The sequence below is a fragment of the Orycteropus afer genome, unplaced genomic scaffold, assembly GCF_000298275.1.
Source record: "Orycteropus afer afer isolate SDZICR_OR568_19922 unplaced genomic scaffold, OryAfe1.0 scaffold00294, whole genome shotgun sequence".
NCBI classification, from domain to species: domain Eukaryota; kingdom Metazoa; phylum Chordata; class Mammalia; order Tubulidentata; family Orycteropodidae; genus Orycteropus; species Orycteropus afer.
This window is the reverse complement of record NW_006921881.1, coordinates 3,518,837-3,544,228: the sequence shown is the minus strand read 5'-3', so window position 1 is coordinate 3,544,228 and position 25,392 is coordinate 3,518,837. Positions and strand designations below refer to the sequence as shown.

At 47.3% G+C, this 25,392-nt stretch overlaps 1 protein-coding gene across 1 annotated transcript in view; it reads right to left on the bottom strand.

Annotated features, from left to right (window-relative positions):
* GABBR1 (gamma-aminobutyric acid type B receptor subunit 1) overlaps nt 1-24,752 on the bottom strand; it is a 28,707-nt gene extending 3,955 nt beyond the window's left edge. Inside the window, exons 1-15 of the mRNA XM_007951432.2 lie at nt 24,662-24,752; nt 23,739-23,942; nt 22,793-22,978; nt 21,382-21,402; nt 19,736-19,896; nt 16,126-16,260; nt 15,552-15,722; nt 14,203-14,304; nt 13,834-13,899; nt 13,214-13,405; nt 6,745-6,987; nt 6,040-6,103; nt 3,641-3,718; nt 1,947-2,097; nt 1,113-1,245 (exon numbers count right to left, since the gene is read on the bottom strand). Of these exons, the coding sequence (XP_007949623.1) occupies nt 1,113-1,245; nt 1,947-2,097; nt 3,641-3,718; nt 6,040-6,103; nt 6,745-6,987; nt 13,214-13,405; nt 13,834-13,899; nt 14,203-14,304; nt 15,552-15,722; nt 16,126-16,260; nt 19,736-19,896; nt 21,382-21,402; nt 22,793-22,978; nt 23,739-23,942; nt 24,662-24,752 (1,998 nt within the window). The remainder of the gene's footprint in view (nt 1-1,112; nt 1,246-1,946; nt 2,098-3,640; nt 3,719-6,039; nt 6,104-6,744; nt 6,988-13,213; nt 13,406-13,833; nt 13,900-14,202; nt 14,305-15,551; nt 15,723-16,125; nt 16,261-19,735; nt 19,897-21,381; nt 21,403-22,792; nt 22,979-23,738; nt 23,943-24,661) is intronic.
* Between the last annotated feature and the right edge of the window lie 640 nt (nt 24,753-25,392).

Sequence of the window (25,392 nt, the reverse complement as noted above, 5' to 3'; positions counted from 1 at the left end):
GAAGTGTGAGCAGGGAACAGATGACATACCCTACAGGGGGAAATTAGGAGGCTAGTCTCTCTACTGTCAACAATTCCTCCCACCCATCTTCTATCATATGATCTTGTTAAAATCTCCTGGTTCTACTGGTCAAACACCTCTGATTGCTCCTCAGTGCCTACATGGTCCCAACTACCTTTCCAGGTTCCTCTCCCAGTCACCCCCACCTGCCCCCGTGCTCCAGCCATGCTCAAGTCTCTTGTGTTTCTGTTTCTCCAGCTGACAAAATCCCATGCACCCTCTGAGATTCTAATGCCACCTCCTTTGTGAGGGCTGCCCAACCACTGACTGGGAGCTGTTTTCTCTTCTTTGCTCCCCCAGCACTTAGTGCAGGTCCTATGCTGGGATCTCTCAGAGTGAACTGTAGATCTGCCTCTCCCACTACATTCAGATTTGTGTCTGTTTGGGAACAGGTAACTCCTGCTGATATGCATGTGTGTGCAAAGGCCATGTGCATGATGAGGACAAGCACAGGTCAGAGGAAAGAGAGGCAGTGAGGAAGGGTACAAATAGGGGAGAGGGTACGTGTTTCCCACAAGCATAATAGAGAACCACACAAATATCACACTGCTGTGCAAAACGCCAGCCTTTTCCCACACCCCAGAACCTTCCATGTCCTAAGCATCCCAGAGGCCCTCTTCCCTGTGTGTCAGTGGTCCCTTCTGTGCAACTCCCACAGCTGTCGGTTTAGTTCTCTGCCTCCATCCTTCCAAACCCCAGCTCCCACAGGAAGTCTGCAGTGCTGGTTCTGTGCCCCCACACCACAGACAAGCCACCATTGTTCAGAAGTTCTTTGATCACACCCCCTTCCTTCATCTTCAATACCTCCCTCCTCTTCTCTGGAAGGCATGTCATGGCAACCCTGGAACAGACAACTGAACCACAGAATGAACAAGGTTTGGAGGCACAGAAAAAAGGGACAGAGCCAGACAGAGACCAGCTAGAAGGAAGGAATGGGGACAATAGTGAGGAAATGTAAAGAAGGAAGGGAAGGGAACCATAAATCATGAAAGATGTTCCTGAGGGGGGACTGAAGAGCCACATTTTGCAAAGCTTGCCCACCTCTTTCTCACCTGGCAGACAAAGGGGAAATGGTTTCTCCCGATGTGGTAACCATCCAGCCCAAGGGGGAAGACAGCAGCTAACGCCAGTGAGCAGCCCACAGCAGTCAGATTGTTCAGGTTGGGCTGTGAGTTCTGGATATAACTAAGGTAGAGGTGGGAGGGTGGGAGAGGGGGAAAGAGCAAAGTTATCTCTCTTCTCCTGGAAAGCTCAGCTCTCCAAATGCTGTACAATGGCCTAACCCCAACCTCAGGGCTACAGGACTAAAGGAAGACAGGCTTGGAGCAGGAGCAGAGTCTTGAGATCAGCTCTGGGAGGAGGTTAGAGGTAGAGCTCCAAAAGGCTTGCCAGCAACACAGGAACCCCTCTGGCATGCACTCTACTCAGAGCCCATGACTTCCATGTTGTTGTCAGGTGCCACTGAGTTGATCTCAATGCATGACAACCCCATGTGTGCAGAATAAAACTACACTCCATACAATTTTCAAGGCTGTGACCATTTGGAAGCAGATTGCCAGGTCTTACTTCCAAGGCCCCTCTGGATGGGTTTGAACCAACAACCTTTCAGTGATGGTTAGCCACTGGTTAGTCCAGTGCTTAACCCCAAAGGAATTTTTTTTCCAGTTAGCTATTTGGTGGCAGGGACAGGAGTAATATCTCATTTCCCCCTACCCCTCTATCCTCAGTGGTCACAGGAAAAGCACTAAGTCAGAATGAAAAACTTCATGAGACATAGCCTTAGGAGGGACTCTAGTGTTCGCTCACTTCTTTCTCTACTTCTGAAGGGAACTTCAAGGGGCATGGTCATTATCTCAGGGAGGCAGACAGGACAGAAGAAAACTTACCGGACATGGGAGTTGTAGATGTTAAAGGACAGACAGACAACAGCTAGGACAATGCCCAGGCTGGAGAGAACTGAGACGGAGATAAAGAGTTTCTGTGACAGGAAGCGGAATGTCTTGATGACCAAGGTCTGGTCAGCTGGGGGGGACCCTCCTGCATGACACAGAGGAGAGTAGGGGAAGGGAAGGAGAAAAGGAGGAGGAAAAACGAATGAAGGCGGGGTAGGAGAAAAGGATGAAGTACAAGGGAGCTAACAGACATTCTCATCCTTGCCTCTGAGGACATGAGATCTAGTGCCACTGAACAGGGGCTGTTGTAGATGGAATGCTTACTGACATGGAGGCTTTTATGAAGCAATCAGAAATGAGATAGCGAAACACAGCAAATGTTCTACCCAGAGGGTGGGAAATGCTGAAGTGTATCACCAAAGTTGTAGAGGCTTTTTTTTTTTTATTATTCTGTGTCCTTTTTATTATTCTGTCTTTATTTTAGCAAAGGGAGGGAGAAGAAGGAGATAGCTGAGGGACTAATTTTATGTAGTCTCTTATATCCCAAATCAAAAGCTGCAGAATACAGTTATAGAATCATAAAGCTAAAGGATCTTAAAGTAGTTCAAGTATCGAGTCTGGCCTCCTAACCTTGGGCCAAAAAAAATTTAAAAATCTAATCTGTGATTTGAACCCTGAAAGGGTGACAGTTGCAAAGGTGTTTTCAATTGTATGAAGAGAAAGCACAAATTTGCTGTAGAGTTTAAAAAAAATTTTTTATAATTTGCTTCGCTAAAAAAAAAAAAAAAATGTAATTTAGGCCATGCAGCATTTATAGCAGTGCAGAACACTGTCCTAAATTCAAATTATTAACAATAACAAAAAAAAAAAGATTCAAACTCAAGCAGTGCTGGAAGATGGCATCTATCTTCAATGACTGAGCCTCCCCTCCATCCTTCCAATCCCTCTATTTATCATATTGATCAGTAAACAAACAAACAAAACCCAGTTACCATGGAGTTGATCCAACTCACAACAACCCCATGTGTCCCACAGCAGAACTCTGCTCCATAGGGTTATCAATGGCTGATTTTTGGGGCGTAGACTGCCAGGCTTTTCTTTCAAGGTGCCCTTGAAGAAACTCAAATTGCCAACCATAACCATTTGTGCCACCCAGGGGACTGAGTACATTTTATCCTTAGGTCCTGTCTTTTATCCACCTTCATTACCTTTCCTATTTCCTGTTATTTAATCCATCTAAGTATACACGGAACAATTGCTTCCTTTCCCTCATTAAAAAGCACATTTAGCAGAAGATTCTGCCCTCCCATAGCTTAAGCAACTGTTTTCCTGACAAAAACAAAGAGGCAGCTCTAGGCTTGAAGTAGCTGGTTCAGATATATCAAGGCACCAGGACATCTGGGAAACCCAAATGGAGTTTCCATTTCCCACCCCCTACCTCTAATTCCCAGTTACCCCAGCAATATACTACTTTTAATAGCACATTGCTACCCACCACCTATTCCCTCTCTGAATACACCAGCTTCCCCTACCCACGTCTTGGAGGTTGTAGTCAGTGTCTTTTAACCCAGCCCATGCCATATTCCAATCTAATGATAGGCCCCATTCTACCCTTATTCAAATGGATGACCCTTTTTTCCTGGGTTATTCAAAGGAGTTGAAAGAAAATATGAACAGAATCCACTTACCAATCCATTTGTCCATTTTGGACCAGGAGAGATCATCCTTGGTGCTGTCATAGTAGCCAATCTTCTTATAGCTGCCACCTGGGTAGAGGACAGTAGAAGGAGGGACCATGGGCAGAGGAAGAGTTGTTCCCAGGCGTTCTATACTTCCTATTCCCCTAAAGCCACTTTTCCTGGCTCCATCTGATTTTACCTTTACCTGAACCCTAAAGGATGCAAACCAGGACCTCAGAGGGGATGCCTAAATTGGCAACCTGACTTAAAAGCAATGTAAGGTAGTTCCCTAGGCAACTCAGATTACAAAAAGTATCTTATGTATTTAAAATCCTTCAGAAAGGAAAGCTCTACTGTATGTCTGCCACCCATTTCTCTGCCTCACACCTCTCCCTACAAGATGTCTCTCACATTGGTTCATGTTGTTAAAGCTTTAAACATATTTCTGTTTATTCTCCCTCTCATGATAGACAGAATCACAGGATGTATTTTCCCAGTGGCTTTCATCTTAATTTTAGAAATCTCTCTTCCCTCTCTTTCATTGGCTTGAGTTTTAATTCCTTGGATAACTTAAATCTGCCTCTTAAAGAACCACTAAATAAAATTCAGTCATTCCTAACATTTCTGTTCCAGAATGGAACTAACCTAGTTATTATAACTTTTCCTTAAAGAGCCAACTCACACCCTTTCCACCATGGCTGAAGTCCATTTCCTCTTGTTCTGGATACAAAGAAGATCTGAGAGGATGTGGGAGGTGTGGAGAAGGGAAGAAAGAAACCTTTCACAGGAGGCCAAGAACTGGCTTTCTTGGCAGTGCTATAAGAGGCCACAAGTGGGGGTGGAACTGAAAAGTTGACTCATAGAAGTTTTTCAAATACATAAGACTGCCAACTTTTAAGAAAATACAAACTAGAAAAGACAAACTATCCTACTATAAATAAATTAGGAGTTATTGTTTATATAGCAAGGAAATTAAATGGATTCCCTTTAAAAAATAACAGGTTTCCTAGATTCAACTTTCCTTGAGTCTATAAGTATGCATTGACAGGTCATTAACCTTTCCACTCAACCCAACCAAGGGGAATTGCTTAAGTTAAAATCCAAGGGGTTATGGATTGAATTGGTCCCCTAAAATATGTGTTAGAAATCTAACCCTGATACCTGTGGAGGGACCTCTGGTGGCATAGCATCTAAGGCATTTGACTGCTAACCAAAAGGCTAGTGGTTCAAATCCACCAGCCACTCCTTGAAAAAATGGGCAATCTATTTCCATAGAGATACCGTCTTGGAAACCCAAGGAGGGGTCATTATGAGTCGGAAAGTTGGAAATGACTTGACAGCAGTGAAGTTTTTTTTTTTTTTTTTTTGGTTTTATACCTGTGGATATAATCCTATTTGGGAATAGGGTTTTCTTTGCTATGTGAATGAAGCCTAATCACTTCTGCTAGATTAGATGCAAGGGCAATTACATATTGGGAAGACAGACACCATGTGAAGATCTCCAAGAATCAAGGAATGTCCCAGAATAACAACAAGGAAGGAAATAGACACGGCCAAGACTCTAATTTGGACTTTTAGCCACCAGGATTGTGAGAAAATAAATTTCTGCTCTTTAAAGACATCTACTTGTGGTATTTCTGTTATAGCAGCAATAGGAAACTAAGACATAATTCATTGGGAAACAGAAAACAGTTGTTTTCAATTTGCATCCTCCTATTCAAGAACACAACCATTGAACTCAAGGAGACATAACCCTACCTAAGTTTTTTTTTTTGTACAGGTATGCATCATTTAATGTCCATTTGGATAATGTCCAACTGCACCTATGTCCTACATGTATGACTGTGGGGTCCCATAAGATTTTTTTTTTAATAGAAAGGGAAAACAGCTGTCCTGCAGTTTATTATTTCCCTCTAATGGTTTTACAGACCTCAAATGCAGACTCTTGCAGCACTGGGCCACAGGTGGGATACAGACAGAGGACATGGGTCTGGGCACAGGCTCTCAGGCTCTGTCTGGAGGGCAGGCATCTGCAATGGCTGTGGGGCCCCATTGCTTCTGCTGCTCAGGAGGGGGAACAGCAAGCCTGATGCTCTAGCCTCTGCCAGCAGCTCCAGCAGCAGTGATGAGGAGAACCAGAATCGGGCTTCCTTAAGGTTTTAATATAGTGTTTTGTTTACACATCCAAATTATATAATATCCTATTTCACAGAACATATCATGGATGTTAAGTGACACATAACTGTATTATTATTTAGAAGTTTGATGAACACAGTTGCAAGAGAAGGGGAGAAGGTACCAAAGCAATCTTATGATGTCTCTGGGTGTTCTCCTGTCAGACGTGGGTCCTATGCCAGTCCCAGACAGGCCCCCCTACCATACCCACCCCTTCATGCCCCCACACTCACCTTGTAGCTGTTCAATAAGTGTCCATGCCATCCGAGAGCCGCTGGCATCAAACACCACATGGCCCTGAGGGAGGTAAACATTTGGTGGAAAGCAAAGAGTTTGAAAGCAAGAGAGAAAAGGGAACATTAGGGACTCTTTCGATCTTTATGTTTTTGATGTAATTGAGCTTCTGAATGAGTGCTATTTATGGCACTTGCCTGCATATAGGACATACCCCAGATGCCCATACCCTAGATTTCAGAAACATTATTCTTTTGAGAAGAAACCTTGTCAGTGAGATTTGAATAGGAAAAGTCCCCAGACAGAGTGCCAGGAGACCTGGCTTCTGGCTATGTGACCTAAGCAAGTCACTAAATCTCTCATGGCACTAATTTTCCCACTTTGCAAGGAATAAAGAGATGATCTTTCAGAATATCTCTTTTAAAATTCTGTGATTCTCATCTGACTCACAAATATCCAGACTGGTTTGAAAAGAAATGAGGGAAGAGGTTGAAAGAAACAGAATATACCAGTTTTGTTTTTTTTTCTTTCTAGACTTTTGTGGAGTTTCCTGGCTTGGGGGTCCCTACTCCCTTGGCCTGAAACTGATTACTGCAGAAGGCAGCTGAGAGAAACAGAATGCATGTCTCCAGGAGAAAGAGCCTCTAAGGCAATTTCTCTCTATGGAAGGACAGGTGAGTGTAAAAGAAGTTGCTGTAACTCACAGAGACACCCTCGAAGGATGAGGAGTTCATTGCCCGGTAGATTTGGTCGGTAATGGTCTGGTTGTTATAGTTGAAGTCCTCCAAGCGCACACCCGAGCGGCCACCACCTCCGGATGTCTTGTTCAAGGCCAATGCCAAGGCCCAGATGGCATCATAAGCCAGCGGTGCCTCCTGGAAGCCTCCTGTCTCCTCCGGATGTCTTTTTAGTCGCTTAGTCAGTTTCTCCACAAACTCCTGGGATGTCTAGGAAGGGATTATGGGAGGACTGGGTTGGAGCATATATCTATGAGTGAGGTGGGAAAGGAGGTCACCATCTGATTCTCGCTTCCCTCTCCACCCAGCTCCAACAGTTTGACTTGAATGGACAGTTTGTGTTTGATATTGTCAAGCTGAGTACATATACATTCAAAATCTTGACTATATTCTTGTGTCTGTCTTAAATTGGCAGCTATGAAACTACAGCAGGGATTAGGTGAGTGCAATGGTCTTAGTATATACAGCTTCTAGCTCAGAGCTACTAACATAGAGAAGCTTAATTCATAAATATTTTGGATAGAGAACAGCAAAGGATGGAAAGTAGAGACAGAACAAAAGAAAAGAAGTGGATATTCTCATAAAGAGTTGATGTTCTGTGATGATGTTCTCTCATCCTTCAGATTTTCTCAATGGAGTTAACTCACAACCTAACAGTTCCTCTAATTCTAAAAGATCCCAGAAAAGATAAAGCCACAGCCTTCTCACATTCTCCCTCTAGTCTCACACCCCCCTGTCAACAAGGAAGTTTTTTTCTTTAATGTGTCATCCTGGTATGCTTTCAGCCTACTGCATCTTACAGGGTTTTCAGTGGAGACTGAGGACTGTAGAAATACCCTTCACAGATAAGAAGTCTATCATTTAATCCCTACTCCCATACCCTTACCCCTCAACCTTCTTTTCCCAAGAAAGCTAAAAAGAATGGTAGCTCTTTTTGTCGTAAAATGGGTCAAGAGACCTGAATTTCTGCACTTGGCAGAACAAGTTACCATTTGGCCAAATAACCATAGGTACACTGCTTAACCATTTAGACATGTCTTTTTTTTTATAATGGGGGAAATCACAACTGCCCAGAACCCAACAAAGGCTCAGTGGAAGTGTACTTCTTGGCAAGGTAAAAGTAATACAGAGACATTACATAAATAACACTATTTGGATTTGGAATATTTTAACACATATACTTTAATGAAGGAATGAACAGATGAATAAAAAACAAAAATCTTTGTTCCCCATGGTTTACCCACTTTTCTTTCCATTCAAACTTTCTGGAGACGTGGGGAATAAGATATGCAAAAAACACATGCAGTGTGGTGTAGGAGAACAGCCTGAACTTTGACAACAGACCTGTGTTCTACTGCCCTTGAGGATCAGACCAGGCTTCATTCCTTTCTCAACCTTTAGTATCTAGTACTATGCCCAGCCCATATGCACAAACAATCAATTTCCACTGGCTGGATAAATGAATAGATGAATCCAAATTCTAACTAATCTACTACCTGCTATATAATCTCAAACAAGTTATTAAACCTCACTAGTTCATTATTCAGCTTTAAAATGAGAGTAAATAGTAACTACCTTAAAGAGTTATAGAATGAAATAAGAACACGTATAAAATATTGGGTATAAATTAAGTTACATTTTCTCTTAGTGAACTTCCCTACCTCTCAACTTCACCTTTCTTAGTGATGCTCAGGTCCCTAATTCCAGTCCATTATCTCAAGTCCTATATCTCTGACACTATATGATCAATCCTCTCAAATTCAAATTATCCGAATCTAAGCTTGCTTTTTCCTCAACTCTAATACTCCCCAGTACATGAGCTTGAAACCTTGGAATCACCTTAGACTTTTCCACATCACCAAGACTTCTTAATTCCTTTTTCACAAACATTTTATTAATATTCTCTCTCCCTATACAGAATAATAACAGGCAATGTTTATATGCGCTCTGGTGGTGAAGTGCCTACGGTATCTGACTGCTAATCCGAAGGCTGACAATTCAAAACCCCCAGCTGCTCAGCAGAAGGAAGATGGGGCAATCTGCTTCTGTAAAGATTTACTGCCTTGGAAACTCAATGGGGGTCACTATGAGTCAGAATTGACATTTACATTGTTCTTACTATGTGCCTGACACTTTTCCAAATGATATACATCAACATACTTAATCCTTAGACAACCCAATGAGGTAGATGCTATTATTATCGCCATTTTAGAGATTAGGGAACTGAGGCACAGAAAAGTTAAGGAACTTATATAAAGTCACTGCTAGTGAGTAGCAGAGCTGAGATTCAGATCTAGACAGCTTGGCACCAAAGCCTATACTGTTTCCAACCACTCTACACAGCCTCTGTACACAGAATTACCTCTCTCCAACAGTACCTGCTCAGCAGCCAGCAGCTTGGTCAAGATGTTCTGAAAGGTCCTTTGCCCACCACGTCTGTCCAATCTTCAGTTCAGAGTAAACACTCCATAAGAAAATCACCCAGATGGGAGAGGATTACCCTGCTCAGCATGATGCCCTCTGCCACCCAGATCCTCACTCTGTGCTTGCTCCAGGTCACAACCATTAACTGGCCACTACTCTCCTCCCTCTTGAGACTGAAGGTATTCAAAAGAAATCTCCCTCTTGGTTCAGCAAAGACATAGATATCAATTTTCAAGGGAAAATTTCCCTGCACAGCTTAAGGAAAAGTAGACAATAACAGAAAAATATCATATTGCACAGAAATTAGTGAATTAACAGAGTACAAGTTTATGATTTTAATTTTTAGCAGCCCTGTCTGGCTATCTCTATACCTAAGAATGGATGCCCAGCAATGATCTAAAATGTGCATCCATCCTGTGGTAGCTCTGTATACCCAGATCTGATGGGACCTCTACTCCAATTCAGAATTTATTCACAATCTCATCCCCAGGTATGCATCCCCCACCTTATTTAGCTCTAGTCCAGAGCTACATTCTCTCTGTGAAATCACCCTAATCCATTCCCCTGTCTAGCCCCTAAAGACTTTTCCTCTGAACCAGAGTTTCTCAACCTTGGCACTGTATTAACATTTTGATTTGTATATTTCTTGGTTGTGGATGCTGTCCTATCCATTATAGAACATTTAGTAGCATTCCTGGCCTCTACCCATTAGGCCTTTACCTACTCATTCCCAACCAAAAACATCCTTACTGCAAAATAGTCTTGGGGAATAGGAGGATGGCAAAATCCTCTGCAGCTGAAAACCACTGCTCTAAATTAATAGTTCTCTTAAGTGTGGTCCCCTAATCAGCAGCAGCAGCATCCCTGAGGACTTATTAGAAATGAAAATTCCAAGGTTCCACCCCAGACCCACTGAGTCAGAGCTTCTAGGGGAGGGGCCTAGAAATCTGTGTATCCACAGACCCTCAAAAAGTGGTTCTGACAGAAACTAAAGTTGAGAACCACTGATCTAAACGTAAGGCCATCCTTGAGGAATTCATTCAAAAGAAGTAACTCTGCTTCTTTCCTAAGGCTCTACGGCTCTGGACCCTCTAGGTCTAACCCTAGCCCATGATCCATACCTCTTGGATCCTTTTTGATTCTTCCATTACCTCTTTCCTAGTCCAAGCAAGGCTGCTTCTTCCCCCTGGAAAATCTTGGCTTCTCCACCTGGCATTCTAGGCTGCCAAGCAGGCCTGGTGTCACTCAAAGTCCTGTGGCCTTGAAAGTAGCACCATCTTTCTCTAACAGCCAAAAACAGACGCTCCAACTTAGCCACTTCCCTCCAAGTCATCCACCTTCTTTGCACCTGCAACCAAGTCCCTACTTCTTATCAGAGGCTCCTTTACTTCCCTGCTATGGTGCAGGAGCCATGATTGGCAGGTCTGGGCTCAGAGCACCAACCAGAGTTTCTGGCTTTGGTTACCAGCTTCACTACTTCACCAGCTCCTCAAGGATGCTCTGCAAGGAAGTGACCTTCCAGAATTTTTTCACTGTGTTTTGTTTTTCAATGCCAAGATACCTTAAATATAGAGTATCTTTAGAATGTCCTAAGACAATATACACAATCAGAGTCAGTGTGGCAACTGGCCCTTTTCCCAAAATCCACTGCCACAACAAGCTTTCTCAATTTTATTTCTCCCTTGCTCAAAAATTGTGATTTGCTAAACAACGTGAGCAAATAAAAATCCAAGCTCTTTAATCAGTATTCACAATTTCCATGGGAGGTGATGGGGCAATGATTTGGAGTTAGGTTCAACTAGGATTAAAGTCCAGCCTAGCCATTTAGTAGTTGCATGACCCAAGTCAAGTCACTTAAGGTTTCTAAGTCTCAATGTCCTAGTCTATGAAATGAAAATGATAAATCTATACCACAGCATTGCTGTGGGAATCACCAAAACCATGTATATAAGTTCCTGGTCATTACATAAAACAATTACCATTGTTGTTAGTTATAGCTGAATCCATTCCAACTCATGGCAACCCCATGTGTACAGAGTAGAACTTCTCCATAGATTTTCCAAAGCACCTCTAAACCAAAAAAAACCAAACTCACTGCTGTCAAGTAGATTTGACTCACAGCAACCCTTCCTTGGGTTTCCAAGGTTGTATATCTACGGAAGTAGACGTCCGATCTAACTTCTGAGGAGTGACTAGTGGGTTTGAACCACCAGCCTTCTGGTTAGCAGTCAAATGCCTTAGGCACTACACCACCAGAGCTCTAAGTGAGTTCAAACTGCTAAGCTTTCAGATAGTAGTGGAACACTTAACCATTTGTGCCACCTAGGGACTCAAAAGCGATTATAAATTTTTATTAAAAAGATATTCAGGAACATTACAATCATTAATCTGCAATCCCCATCCCCCAACATACTCTCCGAAGTAGGTATTATAGACCTGGGAAATAGAGTTGGTTTAATAAGTAGATATCCTACCAACCTTACACAAGACTCTTTAAATCTTTAAGATCTGGTGCTGAGCAAGGGAAGAGCCACTTCCGCCCACCCCCATGCTCCCCACCTCACTTGTGCACCTCACCTGCAGGGCTGCCCCAGTTCTCCCAAGTCAGAAGATGTATCTTCTAACACCAGGTCTATCACTAACCAGTTCTCTGGGGCAAAATGATTTAAAAAGCTCCTTTCACATCTAAATTCAGTGCAGGCTAATCTTGCACAGATACCAGTGATACAAAATACCTGTAATCCTTACAGAAACAGTAGAAGACAGACACAGAGCAATCCCTTACAGACACCCAGACACTATAGGAGAGAGATCTAATAGATCTACTGGCTCAGGACCTAGTATTGGAGGACACCAGACTCAATTGGCACAACAAAATACATAAAAGCCTTGTTCCTCATCCTACATTGTTGAGTAGTGACTGGGGTCTTAAAAGCTTTCAACCGGCCATCTAAGATGCACCTAATGGTCTCCTAGTGCTGGAAGTGAAGAAGAGTTAAAAAAAACAAGGGCATTTGGAAGCAATCAGCCCTAGGACACAATGGCCCTCGAGACCAGAAGAACTAGATGGTGCCCAGCTACCAATGCCAACCACTCAGGAAAGGATCAAATCTGGAGATCCTGGATAGAGTGGGAGGAAAAATGTGGAACAAAATCCAATAACACAATAATGACCAGAATTACTAGTCGGATGGAGTCTGGTGAGACTCCTAATACTATGGCCCTGGAATACATTCTACACCTGGAATAAAACTCACTCCCAGGGGCTGGCTCTCAGCCCAATAGTTAACAAGATGTACCTGTAGATCACTCAACCCAGGGGGATGCACCCACAAACTCTATGGAAATACATCCCTTGGAGCAATAGACCACGGGGCACCAGAGGGGCAATATTCACACGGTAGGAAGGCAGCACAAACAGGAGTGCATAACTATGAGAGGCACAGGGGGAGGAGAGGAGACTGGGTTAGGGTTAGATATGGTAAATGGAAAGTGAAACTAAATGTACACGTAACGTTGAATATCAAACAAACTCTTAAAATAAAAAATAAATTCTAAAAAGAATCATCAAAAAAGCATCAGGATCCTAGCAAACTGAGTACCAATCAGGAATGATTATAAACAACTCTGAAGTATTAAAATGCGTCACTGAGAAAATAAAATGTATCTGTGCCCAGGAACAGCACTCCTGTAAAGGTGTGCTTGCGTAGACAAGTGTCTATATTATCATTAACGCCTCTCCCTCATATGACTTTCTCACCAACTGTTCCTTGTTCCCATGGCAACAGCCCTTCCATTTATCAGGGGCCTACTGAACAAACCACTCTCGTTTCTTTCTCCTGCCCATAGGAATCCATAGTAGAGTGGAAATCCATTTGAAACATGAGGAAAACAAGTTTAAAGGCTCCTTCCCCTCTTATACCTCCAAACTTCATACCTGCACCATCCCCCTGCTCACCCCCACTATTTCAGGCGCCTCTGACAGCCCATCCCTGAGTCCCCATTGTCTCACCATATTGGAAATGCTTCGGGTGTTAGCAGGGTTCAGCATGACGATCTCAGTGGTGATATGGCCCTCCACTGCCTCAGTCATCTCGTCCACTGTGCAGTTGATGGACGGGTCATAGGTCTTAAACCAATTGTCAGCATACCACCCAATGAGGAACCAGACATACTTCTTTCCAAAGAGACGTTCCTTGTACACCTGAATACAGAGAAAGAGGGTGGATTCTTGTTTTGCTATATTTTGTTTAGCCTCTACTTTATACTATTCAGCCTCTTGAGAATCAAAGAAGACCAGCAGGGTTAAAAAGAAAAATCTACAAGTTTTAGGGACCATAGGGGAAGGTGGGCAATTCTTCCCAGCCTGTGAGCAGCCTTTCCAGCCAGTCAGGAAAGTTGATATTTACAGGCTCCTCAAGAAACAAAATAAGTAGGAAAATGAGATTTGGAGCACGTTCCAATAAGAAAAGTTGATGTATGGAGTCAGAGCCAATAGATAGGGATATCATACTAACCACTCACATGATCATTTGTTATCACCTTTAAGCATGGATGCAGAGAGGAGACCCATGAGAAACCCAAGGCTGTGATCCCACCCAGTCCCACTCCCTCTTCAGATTCCAATTCTACCTCACAAAAAACTTTCCGGGCTTCAGTCTCATAGAAAAGTCCCACGATGATTCGGGCATCCTGACGCTACAGAGTGGAGAGAAAAACAGAGCTCCTGCGAGAGGCCTGGAAATGCCTGAGGGGCTAAGGTAAGCACTGTCACATCTTCGATTTCCCATCCCAGAGCGCTTAGGGTAGGGTTCTATTCAATGGGTAGTGGATAAATGTCAACTGAAAGATGGAATTAAACTTCCCCAGGAGATTCTGCTGCCTCCCAGAATCAAAGCCTAACCCCACCCCTTGCTTATCTTCAACCAGCTGCAGCTCTTTCCCCCTTCCCCCTACCCTCCACCCATCCCCAAGCTGAGCCCACCCTCCTGGCCATCCCACCTTAAGGTTTTTCACAGGCACAGCTGGATCTGAGAAGAAACTCTGCCGGAAAGTAATCTCAATTCCAGCCTCTTTCACTCGTTCCTCTAGGTCATCCAGAGTCTTGGGGAGAAATGATAAACAAGTAGGAGAAATGTGAGGTGCACAAATGGGTTAAGGGCCAGAGATGCTAACTGGGATTGAACACTCAAGGCAAAGAAGCAGCCATTCGGAACCTCCCTCCAAAGCTTCTCTCCTCAAAGAAGAAAGTTTGGGAGGAAGCATTTAGAGTCATAGGATGTGGCATTTCAGCGGGAAGGTGCACGGTGAGCCCCTCCACAGGATCTGTGTTCGGAAGGTCACTCCATCCACCCCATTCTCAACACTGATAGCAACAATGGGGGAAGGGAAATTATATCTGAACCAAGAAAAGGAGACATTGTCTGGTAGAGACAAGAAGGTATAGACTTCAGGAGGCAAGTGGTAGATAGACAAAATGATGAGAGAAGAGCGGCCTGAATCAGAGAGAGAAGTTAGATTAAGGATGAAAGTGTCACTGAACATTACACAGAGGACCCAAAGAAAAGAACAAAAGGAGGGAGTGAAGCCTTTTTCAAGTGTTGGGGAAAAAAAACAAAGAGATGCCATCAATTCTGACTCATCTTGACCTCACCTGTGTCAGAACAGAGCTATGCTACATAGTATTTTTCAATGGCTGCAACCTTCAGAAGTAGACTGCCAGACCCTTCTTCTGAGGTGCCTCTGGGTAGGTTCAAATCACCAACCTTCCCATTAGTAGCTGAGTGCTTAACCACTGCACCACCCATCAACTCCTTCGAGTGTAGAGCCAAGTATTTCCTCTCTTTAGCTGCGCAAATCTCCCCCTCCCTCTCAAGCCATCAACCTCTCCTTGTCAGTCAACATCTTGGATTATCAGACCGTGTATATGTACTTGTCTGTCCCCAGCATCCATTTCAATAGCTCCATTCCCTCTGTTCCCATCTACATTCTCCCATTCTCCCACCCTCCCTCTTAAGTGTCTCTACAATCTGCCATCTTCCTGAGTTCCCTATTTCATAGCCCCTCCCTTCTCTTGCCTCAACTCTGGAGTGAACCTGCTTTAACAGAAGTGAGTCATGTGGGGTGTATCTGTCTGGAAGACAGAGAATCAAAAGGAAAAAAAAAAAAGATAGACCAAAAAAGCTAAAGCAGATCACGAAAACGCAACTTTTTCATTCCTCTGGCTACAGAAAGAAAGTGCACTTAACCCATTTTCATATGGAATCAAGATCTTCCCCAGAAAACGAATCCTGTGTCACGTCTCTCTCCACCAGTTTGAGTGGAAGCCCCTTTACCCCGTCCCTCCTCACCGAAGTGAAGACCTCAGTGGTCTGCTGGATGGTGGCGATCTTCTTCCAACCCCACTTTTCAAAGAGTTTCACACGGGTCGGGTTGTGGAGTGTGGCTGATGGATGAGTTCGAAAGAATGTGGGAAAACGCTGTCGGTTTGACAGGGCTGGTGAGCTTGAGCCATAGGAAAGCTAAGAGAGGCAGGAATAATGTAATATGTATTCTTCATGGATTCCATGTTACTAAGAGTTCCCTTAACCCTCTCCTGCTTCTAGGCTTCTATGCCCCACTCTCTCCAAACCTCCCCACTTCGGCCCTAGGAAAAATGCTTCTCAAAGGCCCATTCCCTCGTAATCAGAATGCTCTTCCACTGATCTGACATCAAACCCTTCTGATGAAGAATGAGGTCATCAGCAACATTATTAGGCCACTGTTGCTAAGATGCCAACTGGCTTGAGTCTGCAAAGGGCTCTGAATCTTGGGAGCAGTGGGTCCTTCAACAGTCCTCAATACACACCCACAATCCCCACCCCTTCCTTCAGTACAGCCCAAAAGGGACTAGCTCCACTTTCTGACTCCCTCAGCCCTGCTTACCACAATGAGGTTCCACATCCTGGCAGCCTCGGCCACCAGCGTGGAGACAGAGCTGCAGCCAGGCATGAGAATGATCTTGATAGGGTCGTTGTAAAGCAGCTCGTACAGGTACTTGGTGGCTTGGCCTGGGTCACACTGAATGAGGAGGGAGGAGGAGAGCAGGCTTTCCCAGGACCCCTCCCTTCCCCGCTGCTTCTACTCTTTTATCTTTGACAGCTGAGTTCCTCACTCCATTACCCATCCCTCTGCTGAATCCCTTTCATCATTATTACCATTTTCTTCTCCTTCCTGACATCTCTTCCTGTGAAGTTTCTGGCTTCTCCTCATTTGTTAAACAACCTTTTCTTTCTTCCATCTGGCACCTAATCCATCTCCTCTCCTGCACACCCCTCCTTCATATTAATGCATATGCAGCCCCCCCTCCCCCATCAGCTCATCCTCAGATATCCCCAAGCCTATCTCTCCTCCATCACCCCTGCCCATTATCACAGTTCCATGATTCAAACATCTGTGGCTGGGGAAGAGTCCACAAGAATAGGAATAAATTCTCCCCGTGTCCCCAGGCAGCATCCTCAAAGCCATATTATGAAAATTCCTCCATTGCCCATGCAAATTCCCTCTCCCCACCTTCCTTTCCCCTCTTCCTCTTCTCTTTTCAGGGCTAGTGATATGTAAACAAGAGAGAAGAGGAACAAGACACTAGGGGGTCCCGCTCAGCCATCCTTCCTCTCCTGCTGGGCCCTGACATTTGAAGGGTCCATTAGGGAAAAGAAAAAAAAAGGTACTCTAAGGGGTGGGGGTGGGGAAGAATCAAGAATGAGGAAAGAACCTTGGGAGAATAAATAGAATGTTTAAGAGTGCATGAAAGAAAGACAAGGAAATGGGGAAAGTAAATAATTCAGAAAGCTAGAGAGGAAAGGAAGGATGGCAGGAGGGAAGACAGGGGAAGAGCCAGCCATGGGTCTCCCACTGCAGAGTCCCCTCCTGCTGAAATCTGACATTTCAGAAGCTGCTGGAACTCCAAAGGAAAAGGAGAAGAAATGGAAGCCAGTGGGGAGTGAGGGCAGGGAGGACACAGACAGGAGCCACAGGCAACTGGGGAGGGTGTAATGGGGGAACAAGTAGAAAAGAAATAAAGAAGCCCCCTAGAGCCTGCTCACCTACCACTGAGGCCTGACATTTGGGACACTGTGGGAAGTTGTAGAGGAGGGAGCCAGAGGAGGCTGGCAGAGTCTGCAAAAACAAACCCTCCCCGAAAATTCCCTGTGTCCAGCCCCACCCCCTGTAAAGGGCAGGTCCCACCTTCCTGTACTCTCCCAGCACCTATTACTCCAGATCCTGCCCCCAGCTTCTCCCAAGTCCCTTCAATGCCGCTCTATGTGTTACCTCATGAAAAAGTTGATAAGAACAAGAACATATAATATATATCCAATGGGACAATGTATATGCTGCCCCAATGTCTCTTCAGTTTCTTCATGACTTAGCTACCTTTTCTTACACCCCTCTCCCCACTTCCACATGCTATTCTTCCACCTGTCCAGGGCACATAGGAGACCATGAAGTTCTTATTCCTCCCCAACAGACTTTCCCTGTTCTCCCCCTCCCTTTTGGTCTAGCAAGGATCTGGATTTGCAGGCAGGAAACGACACATCCCAGTTCCTCTGCCTTCCCATCCTCCCCCATTGCTGCCTCTGCTATTTTCTCCTCCAGCTCCTTTCTCCCAGGTCCCCCATCTGCTCCCCCAACACCTCCAGGGAATCACCTGTCATGGTGGATGAGTTTGAACTGTCAGGGCTCCCCTATCGCTCTGTGATCCCCTATCACAGAGCTTGCACCCATCTCTCCCTCTCTCTCTTCCCACACACTCCCTCACCCCTCAGAGCCAGTTAGGTCTCTTGCTCTCCTAAGCTTGACCTTTCCATCATCTCTGACCCTCTATTTCTCCATCTACCTCCCCTCCCCTTGTACTTAATTCCTTTCTCATACCCCACTGCTCTTCCCATAGACATTCTGGGGCATCCACCAGGGCAGGACTGCTCTTGGTAAAAATGCAAATACCCAGGACCCATTTCTGATTGAGAATCTGTATTAAAAACTCCTCTGGTTATTCTTATGAATACTGATGTTGAAGAACCACTGTGGAGCTAACAGGGGGAGGGGTTTGGAGTTCTCTCTCCAAGTCCCTAATATGTGTTATACGCTTCTCCTCAAGCACCCTACCTTCACGTCTACTTCTGCCCCCTCCCCACTCACACACCTATTTCTATGTCTATACTGTTGTTCTGGGAGCTCTGGTAACATAGTGCCTAAAGCACTTGACTGCTAACCAGGAGGAGGCTGGTGGTTCAAACCCACCAGCCACTCCTCAGAAGGAAGGTTGGGCAATCTACTCCATAGTGATACTGCCTCTGAAACCCAAGGAGGGGTCGCTATGAGTCCAGTTCAACTCGAAGGCACATAACAACATCTGTTGTTCTGAAGAATGGATGTAAAACCTCAGTCCATTCCATGTGTGAAATCACCAAACCCTCACCTCTATACTCTATTTCACCCTCCCCCAATCCCTTAAGTCTCTGGGATCACCTGTCAAAAAGGATTAGTATGATTTCTTTCCTTTCCTCTCCCACATCCTTCCCACAGTTATTCATGTAGAGGACAGGAAAGGGGAAGAAATCTTATTATAAGATCGTTCCCCTAGACCCAAATTTTCTTACCTTTCCCCTCTCTCCTTCCTCTTCTAACTCTATACAGTATCTCATTTCCCTTCTCACATCCTAGAAGCCATAATGCTATAAGGGAAAATAAGTTCAGGGCTCAAGTTGCATATGATGCCCCTGGATCTTTCACTATTCCCACTCTCTCCTTTGCCTCCCACCCACATTCTTTCTGGTTCCCTCTTTCTTCTCCTGCATTCTGACCTGAATCCTCCCTGTCCCCAGGCTACTGTGAGGGCTCCCATTGGGACCCCTAATGTAATCTATTTTCTCAGTGCCTCTGCTCATCTCCTGACCATTAACCTTCCCAACCACCATATGCCATATATTCATTCCTACAGTCCAGGAATCCTCAACAGGGTTATATAGGAATGAAAAGGAATCAGGTAGGGTTCACTGCTACCTTGCTGTTTGTTGTGATAAATAAACTAGAGCACTCACGCCCCTCACAATTCTCCTCATTCTGTCTCTATTCCTTCAAGCCCCAACCTACGCCAAGACTTACCTTGTTACCATGGTAAACATAAACCTCTGATCCAGCTTCCCACCTCTGACAGTCCATCCATCCCCCAACCCACTCCAGGATTAGTTTACTCCCCCAAGCTGGATTAGCTGGAACCCTAAATCCATCACCAGTTCCCCAAACCCCAGCACTTCCATTCACTCCGGGGTCTTGGCAGCGAATGAAGGGTCTGCCCTGCAACGTGATTAACCACCTTGAACCACTAGCCCCTGCGACTCTCACTGAGCTCCCACACCCCCAGCCCATGCTCCTTCTAGTCACACATCCGAGGGGTCTGCCTCGAAAGCCCAGAGGCGACTCAACCGAGACGCGCGCAGCAGGCCTCCTGTCCCCCAAGCCCCCCTCTCCCACCCACTCCTCAGTCCAGAGCTACCTTGCTGTCGTGGTGGATGAGCTTGAGCTCATAGTCCGGCAGGATGTCCCTGCGGCTATTCACGTCCTCCAGCGCCATCTCCACCGCGGGCTGGCAGGCCTGGCCCCCGGGCCAGCCCCCGCTCATGGGAAACAGCGCCCCGATGTACACTGCGCGCCGTTCTGAGGAGGGGTGCGGGGGGACCCGCGGGTGAGGCCGCGGGAGATGAGGGGAGTGGGAGGCCCACACCGGGGCCACCCCCGCCGCCATCACCACCAGGAGCGGCACCGGCCACCCCACCCGGGGGGAGGGGGCCCCCGGACCCATGGTGGCGGGGCGGGGGTAGCCGCTTGAGGAGGAGGAGGAGCTCAGGGGGGACACTTTTCCCGGGGAGGGCTGCTGAATGGGTGTCGACGAGGCGCCTCCATCCCTGGTTTTGTGGGGAGCAGGGGGCTAGGGCCCCGGGGAAGCAGGGAGGGTTAGCCTCCTACTGCCCCCGAAGCTCCCGCTCACCCCACCGCCACCGCGGACTCTCCTCGCGGACTGACTGACCGACGGAGGGGAGGAGGAGGAGGAGGAGGGAGATGTGGGGCTGGGAGGGGGCTCTGACGTCACGGGCGGCGCGCGACAGCGGGGGGGTGGACACGAGAAGGGAGGCGGAGGGAGGAAGGGGGCGGGAGGGAAGCGAGCTCCGAGGGGCGATGCCACTCAAAGGGGAGGGGAGGGGAGGGGATGCGAGCGCAGCGACCGCGTCGGGGGGAAGGAACGCACTCGCAAGGGAGGGGTCTCACCTAAGGAGACAGAACTCGAGTAGAGCTGGGAAGGGGCGTGCCAGGAGGGCGGGGTGGACAGAGGGAGCCGCGGGAGACTGAAGACTCCAGGAGAGAGGGATGGGGAAAGGAAGGACCACAGTGGGACTCGAGGGAAAGGAGGCTGCCGCGGAATGTCTGAAGTGGAGTGTGCATAGAGGGGGTGAAGGACTGAGGGTTGTGAAAGAAAGGGATTGGACGGTTTGGGGAGAGATAGTTGGGTGGGGAAAGAGAGTTAGGTGGGGAAAGGGGGGAACTGGTGTGGAGAGGGGAGTGATAGCAACAGAGGATAGGAACTTGGGGCTGGGTAGAAAGAGACTGAGAAAGGGTGTTGGCAGAAGAAATTGAAAAAAGAAAAGGTGGGGGGGACGGGATCGGGAAGGAAAGGATCCGGGGAGGCAAGGAAGGAGGGAGCGTGAGAGGCCTGGCCAAGGTTGAGATGAGTGGGATGGGCTGATGGAATAGCTAGGTGAAATCCTTGGGAGAGGGCAAGGCAGGAAAATGTTCCAGAGAAGGTCGGAGGAGAAAGAAACTCCATGGGGTTTAAGCTCAGGGTCTCCCAGCACCCTGCTGCCCCCTGCTGGGGCTCTGCCATTTGGCAGCGAAGCTGAATCTGGGAGGAGGCGGAGCCGAGGGAAGTGCAGCCAAGCAGGGAGAAGGGAGGGACCGCAGCCCCGCGGAAAACCGAGACTGGAGGCAGGAAACAGGTAGGGAGAAGGGAACGGCCGCGACTTGGGACGGGGGTAAGGTGGGAGATGGACAGGACCCTACAGCCTAGGCCCAGAATGCCTGAGGGTGGAGGGTGAAGAGTGAGGGGTAAGGGGTTGCAGTGCACGCGATAAGGGTTTCTCATCTCACCTGAGTGTGGCGTTCGATTCACTGGCAGCAGGAAAGACGGGATCAGAGAAGAGTTACCACTTGCGCCCAGCTTCCCAGGCCTGATCCCCAGCCCCCTCCCACACCAGTCCACGCCGAACAGGAGAGTGCAGAAGCCTGCGTTTCTGAGGGGAGGGTGCCTGGGGATAAGAGCAAGGTGGGGCTGGGGGTCAGGAATTGTTGATTTTCTGCTTTTAGTTTTCATGGGACAACGGAATTTGGGATAGGGCTGACAAGGGCTAAGGCAGGAGTGGTCCTACTTTTGTGGAGTCTGAAGATTATAAAATTTGGAGTCTCTCTTTAAGACAAATATATTACAAATACAATTGGTTTTAACCAGTGGCTGTTAGAATATCTTATTTTAGCAAATTTTACTGCAGTTTATTGAGCACATTACTAGATTCCTCTCCATTATTAGAACACTGGAAGAGACCCTTGTAAGTGAGAGACCCTGAAGCTTAAGTTTCATTAGCTTCACAGTAAAACCCCCCCTGCGTAGGATTCCCAATTTCCAGAATTAAACTAAAAGTAGAATAACTGAGTTAAGTAAGGAAACCCACAAGGATAAAGACAAAGAAGTTTGTTGAACAAGATAGCAAAAAAGTAGGGAGACACAACACCCTGTGGGAATGAAGGAGGTTGTCTGGGAGTTAACTGAGGTATACAAAATAACTGTCCCCTACCCTCACCCTAGACTATCTTTGACACTCTGGAAATCCTGCCTCCAATTTTAGTACTTTTTAAACCAACCAAAACCAAACTCACTGCCGTGGAGTCAGATCTGACTCATAGCGACCCCTCCTTGGGTTTCCGAGGCAGTATCTCCATGGAAGTAGATTGCCCAATCATCCTTCTGAGGAGTGGCTGGTTGATTTGAACTGCCAGCCTTCTAGTTAGAAGTCAAGTGCCTTAGGCACTACACCACCAGAGCCTCCTTTTTCCATCTCCAGATCTCCTTTCTAATCTTATCAGATTTTCTAAATATGACATAAAATTTGTAATAATATAATGAAAGGGTAGAAATATATTATTGAATATGGAGGGATCAATTCTAAAAGAAGGTGGTACATATTAAGTTGTAAGTATAAAGAAAGGGTCTGAAGTTAGGGAAAATCTTAAGGATGAGGGAGGGTGAGATTCATAAAGGAAGAGAAGATGACTTGGCATGTAGAGAGAAGACATAATTAAAGTCAAAGAAACCCCCACTATACAAGTGGAAACCAGTACTGTAGAAGGAAGTTAGAGGCAGGTGGATGGAGGAAAGAGTGAGGCCTTCACTTCTGCTTCCCCAAGCCCCCCCCCCATTTTGTACAATGCTCTAGCCCTTCCCACCATCCCATCCCACCCACTCCCACCCTTGCACAAGCTGCATACAGGCAGCTGTTCCCCTCACCCTGGCAGTGGGGCTTGGGGGTGCTCCACTGGCCCTGACTACAGATGCTCCGGGAGCTGCCCACCAGATGAAAGTCGGAGTCACATCGGAAATCCACCCGGGCTCCGTCCAGAGCTGGGAGGTCCCCACCCATCAGAAAAACCTTCCCATTTTCCAGGGTCAAATAAGACTTGGAGCAGATTCGGACTGTGGAGAGATAAGGAAATAAAAGAGGCGAGTTGGAGGAAGCTCCTTCCCCTTAGGGAGGAGGGGGTTCTGGTTGGGGTGTGGGTCCACAAGCAGTCTACTGATTCCTACTCTGCAGGAAATCAGGTATAAAAAGGACTCACCTCCCTAGCTTCCACACTTCCCTTAACCCTACACATTCCCAAAAGAAAAAAAGGTGAAGGCACTTCCACTGTAGGAACTCAAGATGGAGCTATAAGCACACAAAATGGGGTCCTTTCGAAGTTGGCTACAGTGGGCGTTTCTCTGGCTTTGAAACGTGTGGATGTAGATGACTTTGGATGCACAATTAGATCTGCCTTTCTAATTATAGTTAGCTTATATCAACATTAAAGTGACTTTTGTTTCCAAGGCATACAGTGTCTGGATGAGAGACAGACGTATGTAAAAATGTCATAAAATCCTTTTAGAATTGTTTTGCCCAATCTGTCACTAATGATTCTCAAAGAGAAATCACTCACAAGATGAATAATCAGAAGTTATTTGATCAAATTCCCAGTAGCCTAATAAAGGGAGAATGAAATTAAGTGTGCAGGCTGCTAACCCTACTAACTCCAACCGCACACAACAAAGTCCTTTTACATAGTAATTGTTCAATAAATGCATTTGTGAATTTGGTTACACGTGTTTTAAAGAGCTGACTTTGCACGTGGCCAATGCTAAGTCTGAGGACCGAGAGGAATGGTCTGGAAGAGGGGAGGGGCTTTGCAAGGTTACTCACCACAGCGGCTGGGTGTGTCCATGTCTGTCCAGGAGCCGTTGGCCAGGCACTTTCGCACCTTGGGCCCCACCACCTCGCGCTCCCCCCGGCACACATACTCAATCTCATAGTCCACAGGCAGGAAGTTGATAGCCTTCACCTGATCCCGAGTCAGGCCCCGGTACCTGATGCCCCCTTCCCAGGGCGGGTGTATGATTTGGCAGCCTGAGGGACGAGTCCGGGAGGGGAGGGGCGTAAAGAAGAATGGTGGGAAAGAGGAAAAGGGCAGAGTCAGCTGCCGAAGGCCAAGGCCAGGAGTATCAAGCGTGGTCAGTGGGCAGGCTAAGGACAGAGGTAGAGGGGTGGGATGCTAGGGGGAGAGACTGGAGTCAGGTTCAGAGGCCTGGACTGAAGTACTGCGAGTTAAGGCCAGGGTTCAGGCTACGGAGAGAGACCACAAGTAGGGACAGGAGGGTGCTGGTTGGGGCTAATGGAGAAAAGTAAGAAGTGAAGGTATTGATAGGAAGTGGAGCTTAGTAAGAAGGATTAAACGACGGTATTTTTTTTTGTTGAATAGGATGAGAAGAGAGGGGGTACTTTATGAGGCTACCTGGGCAGCAATGGGGGACCAAGGAAAAGGAGCAACTGAGCTAGACATATGGCGCCAGGAAAGGGGGGAGGGGCCAAGACAATAACGTGGGGTCACGGAAAGGTGGCCTAGTGTAGTAATATGGGGCAGAGGAAAAGGGGATGCTGAGTAGTAACGTGGGGTGATGGAAAGGAGGTCAGAAGTAGTAACGTGGAGCGGAACAGAAAGGGTTGTCAGGTAATGTGGGCTAGGATGCTATGTGGGGCTGACAGGACAGTAATGAGGACCAGGAAAGAGGGGTTCAGGGAACGGAGGAGTGGGGAGGAGGACCCGAGTTCGCCGGAGGAGGGTGCACCTTCGGAGGTGGTGTTGGGGGTCTGCGCCCCGCCCGCGCCCAGGGGGCGGAGGAAGAGCCGCGCCAGCAGCAGCAGCAGCAGCAGCAGCATCTGAGTAAGAGGCAGCGGTGAGGACCAGACCGAGCCCCGCCGGCGCGTCCCGATCCGCGAGGCAGCCCAGCCTCCCTTCCCGGTTCCTACCGGGCGCGGACCCGGCTCAGCCCCGGGGCGAGTGGAGGACCCCGCGGAGGAGGCGGGGGCGGAGCCCGGCACGGGGTGGGGGGAGAGGAGGAGAGACGCCTGTCCCCACCCTCCTCCTGCCTCCCTCGGCCCCCCACCCTCCCGGGACTCCACCTCTCACCACCTCCTCTCCCGGCCCCCGCGGCTAGGCAGAGCCGGCTTACCCACGCTCCCCGCATCGGCCGCCTCACGGCTCCCAGATCCCTTCCCCGCCGCTCCTCCTTGCCCCCAGCCCTGCATGACCCTGGCTGTGGCCAGGCGGTTCGCCGGCCTCCCCCGCGCGCCCTCACCAAGCCCTGCTTCCCGGGCCCAGTGCTTACCTCGGCGCGCCGCCCGGCTCCGGCTCTCCCCGGGCCTCAAGGCCCCAGGCCCGGCCGCTCCTCCCAGCTCCCGCCTTCCCCCTCTTCCACCTTCCCCTCCTCTTGGCCCTCCTCCCCTCGAATCCGGCCTCCAGCCTGGCCGGGGTCTCTCCCCTCCTCTCTCCTTTCCCTCAGACCCCACCCCCGTTTCT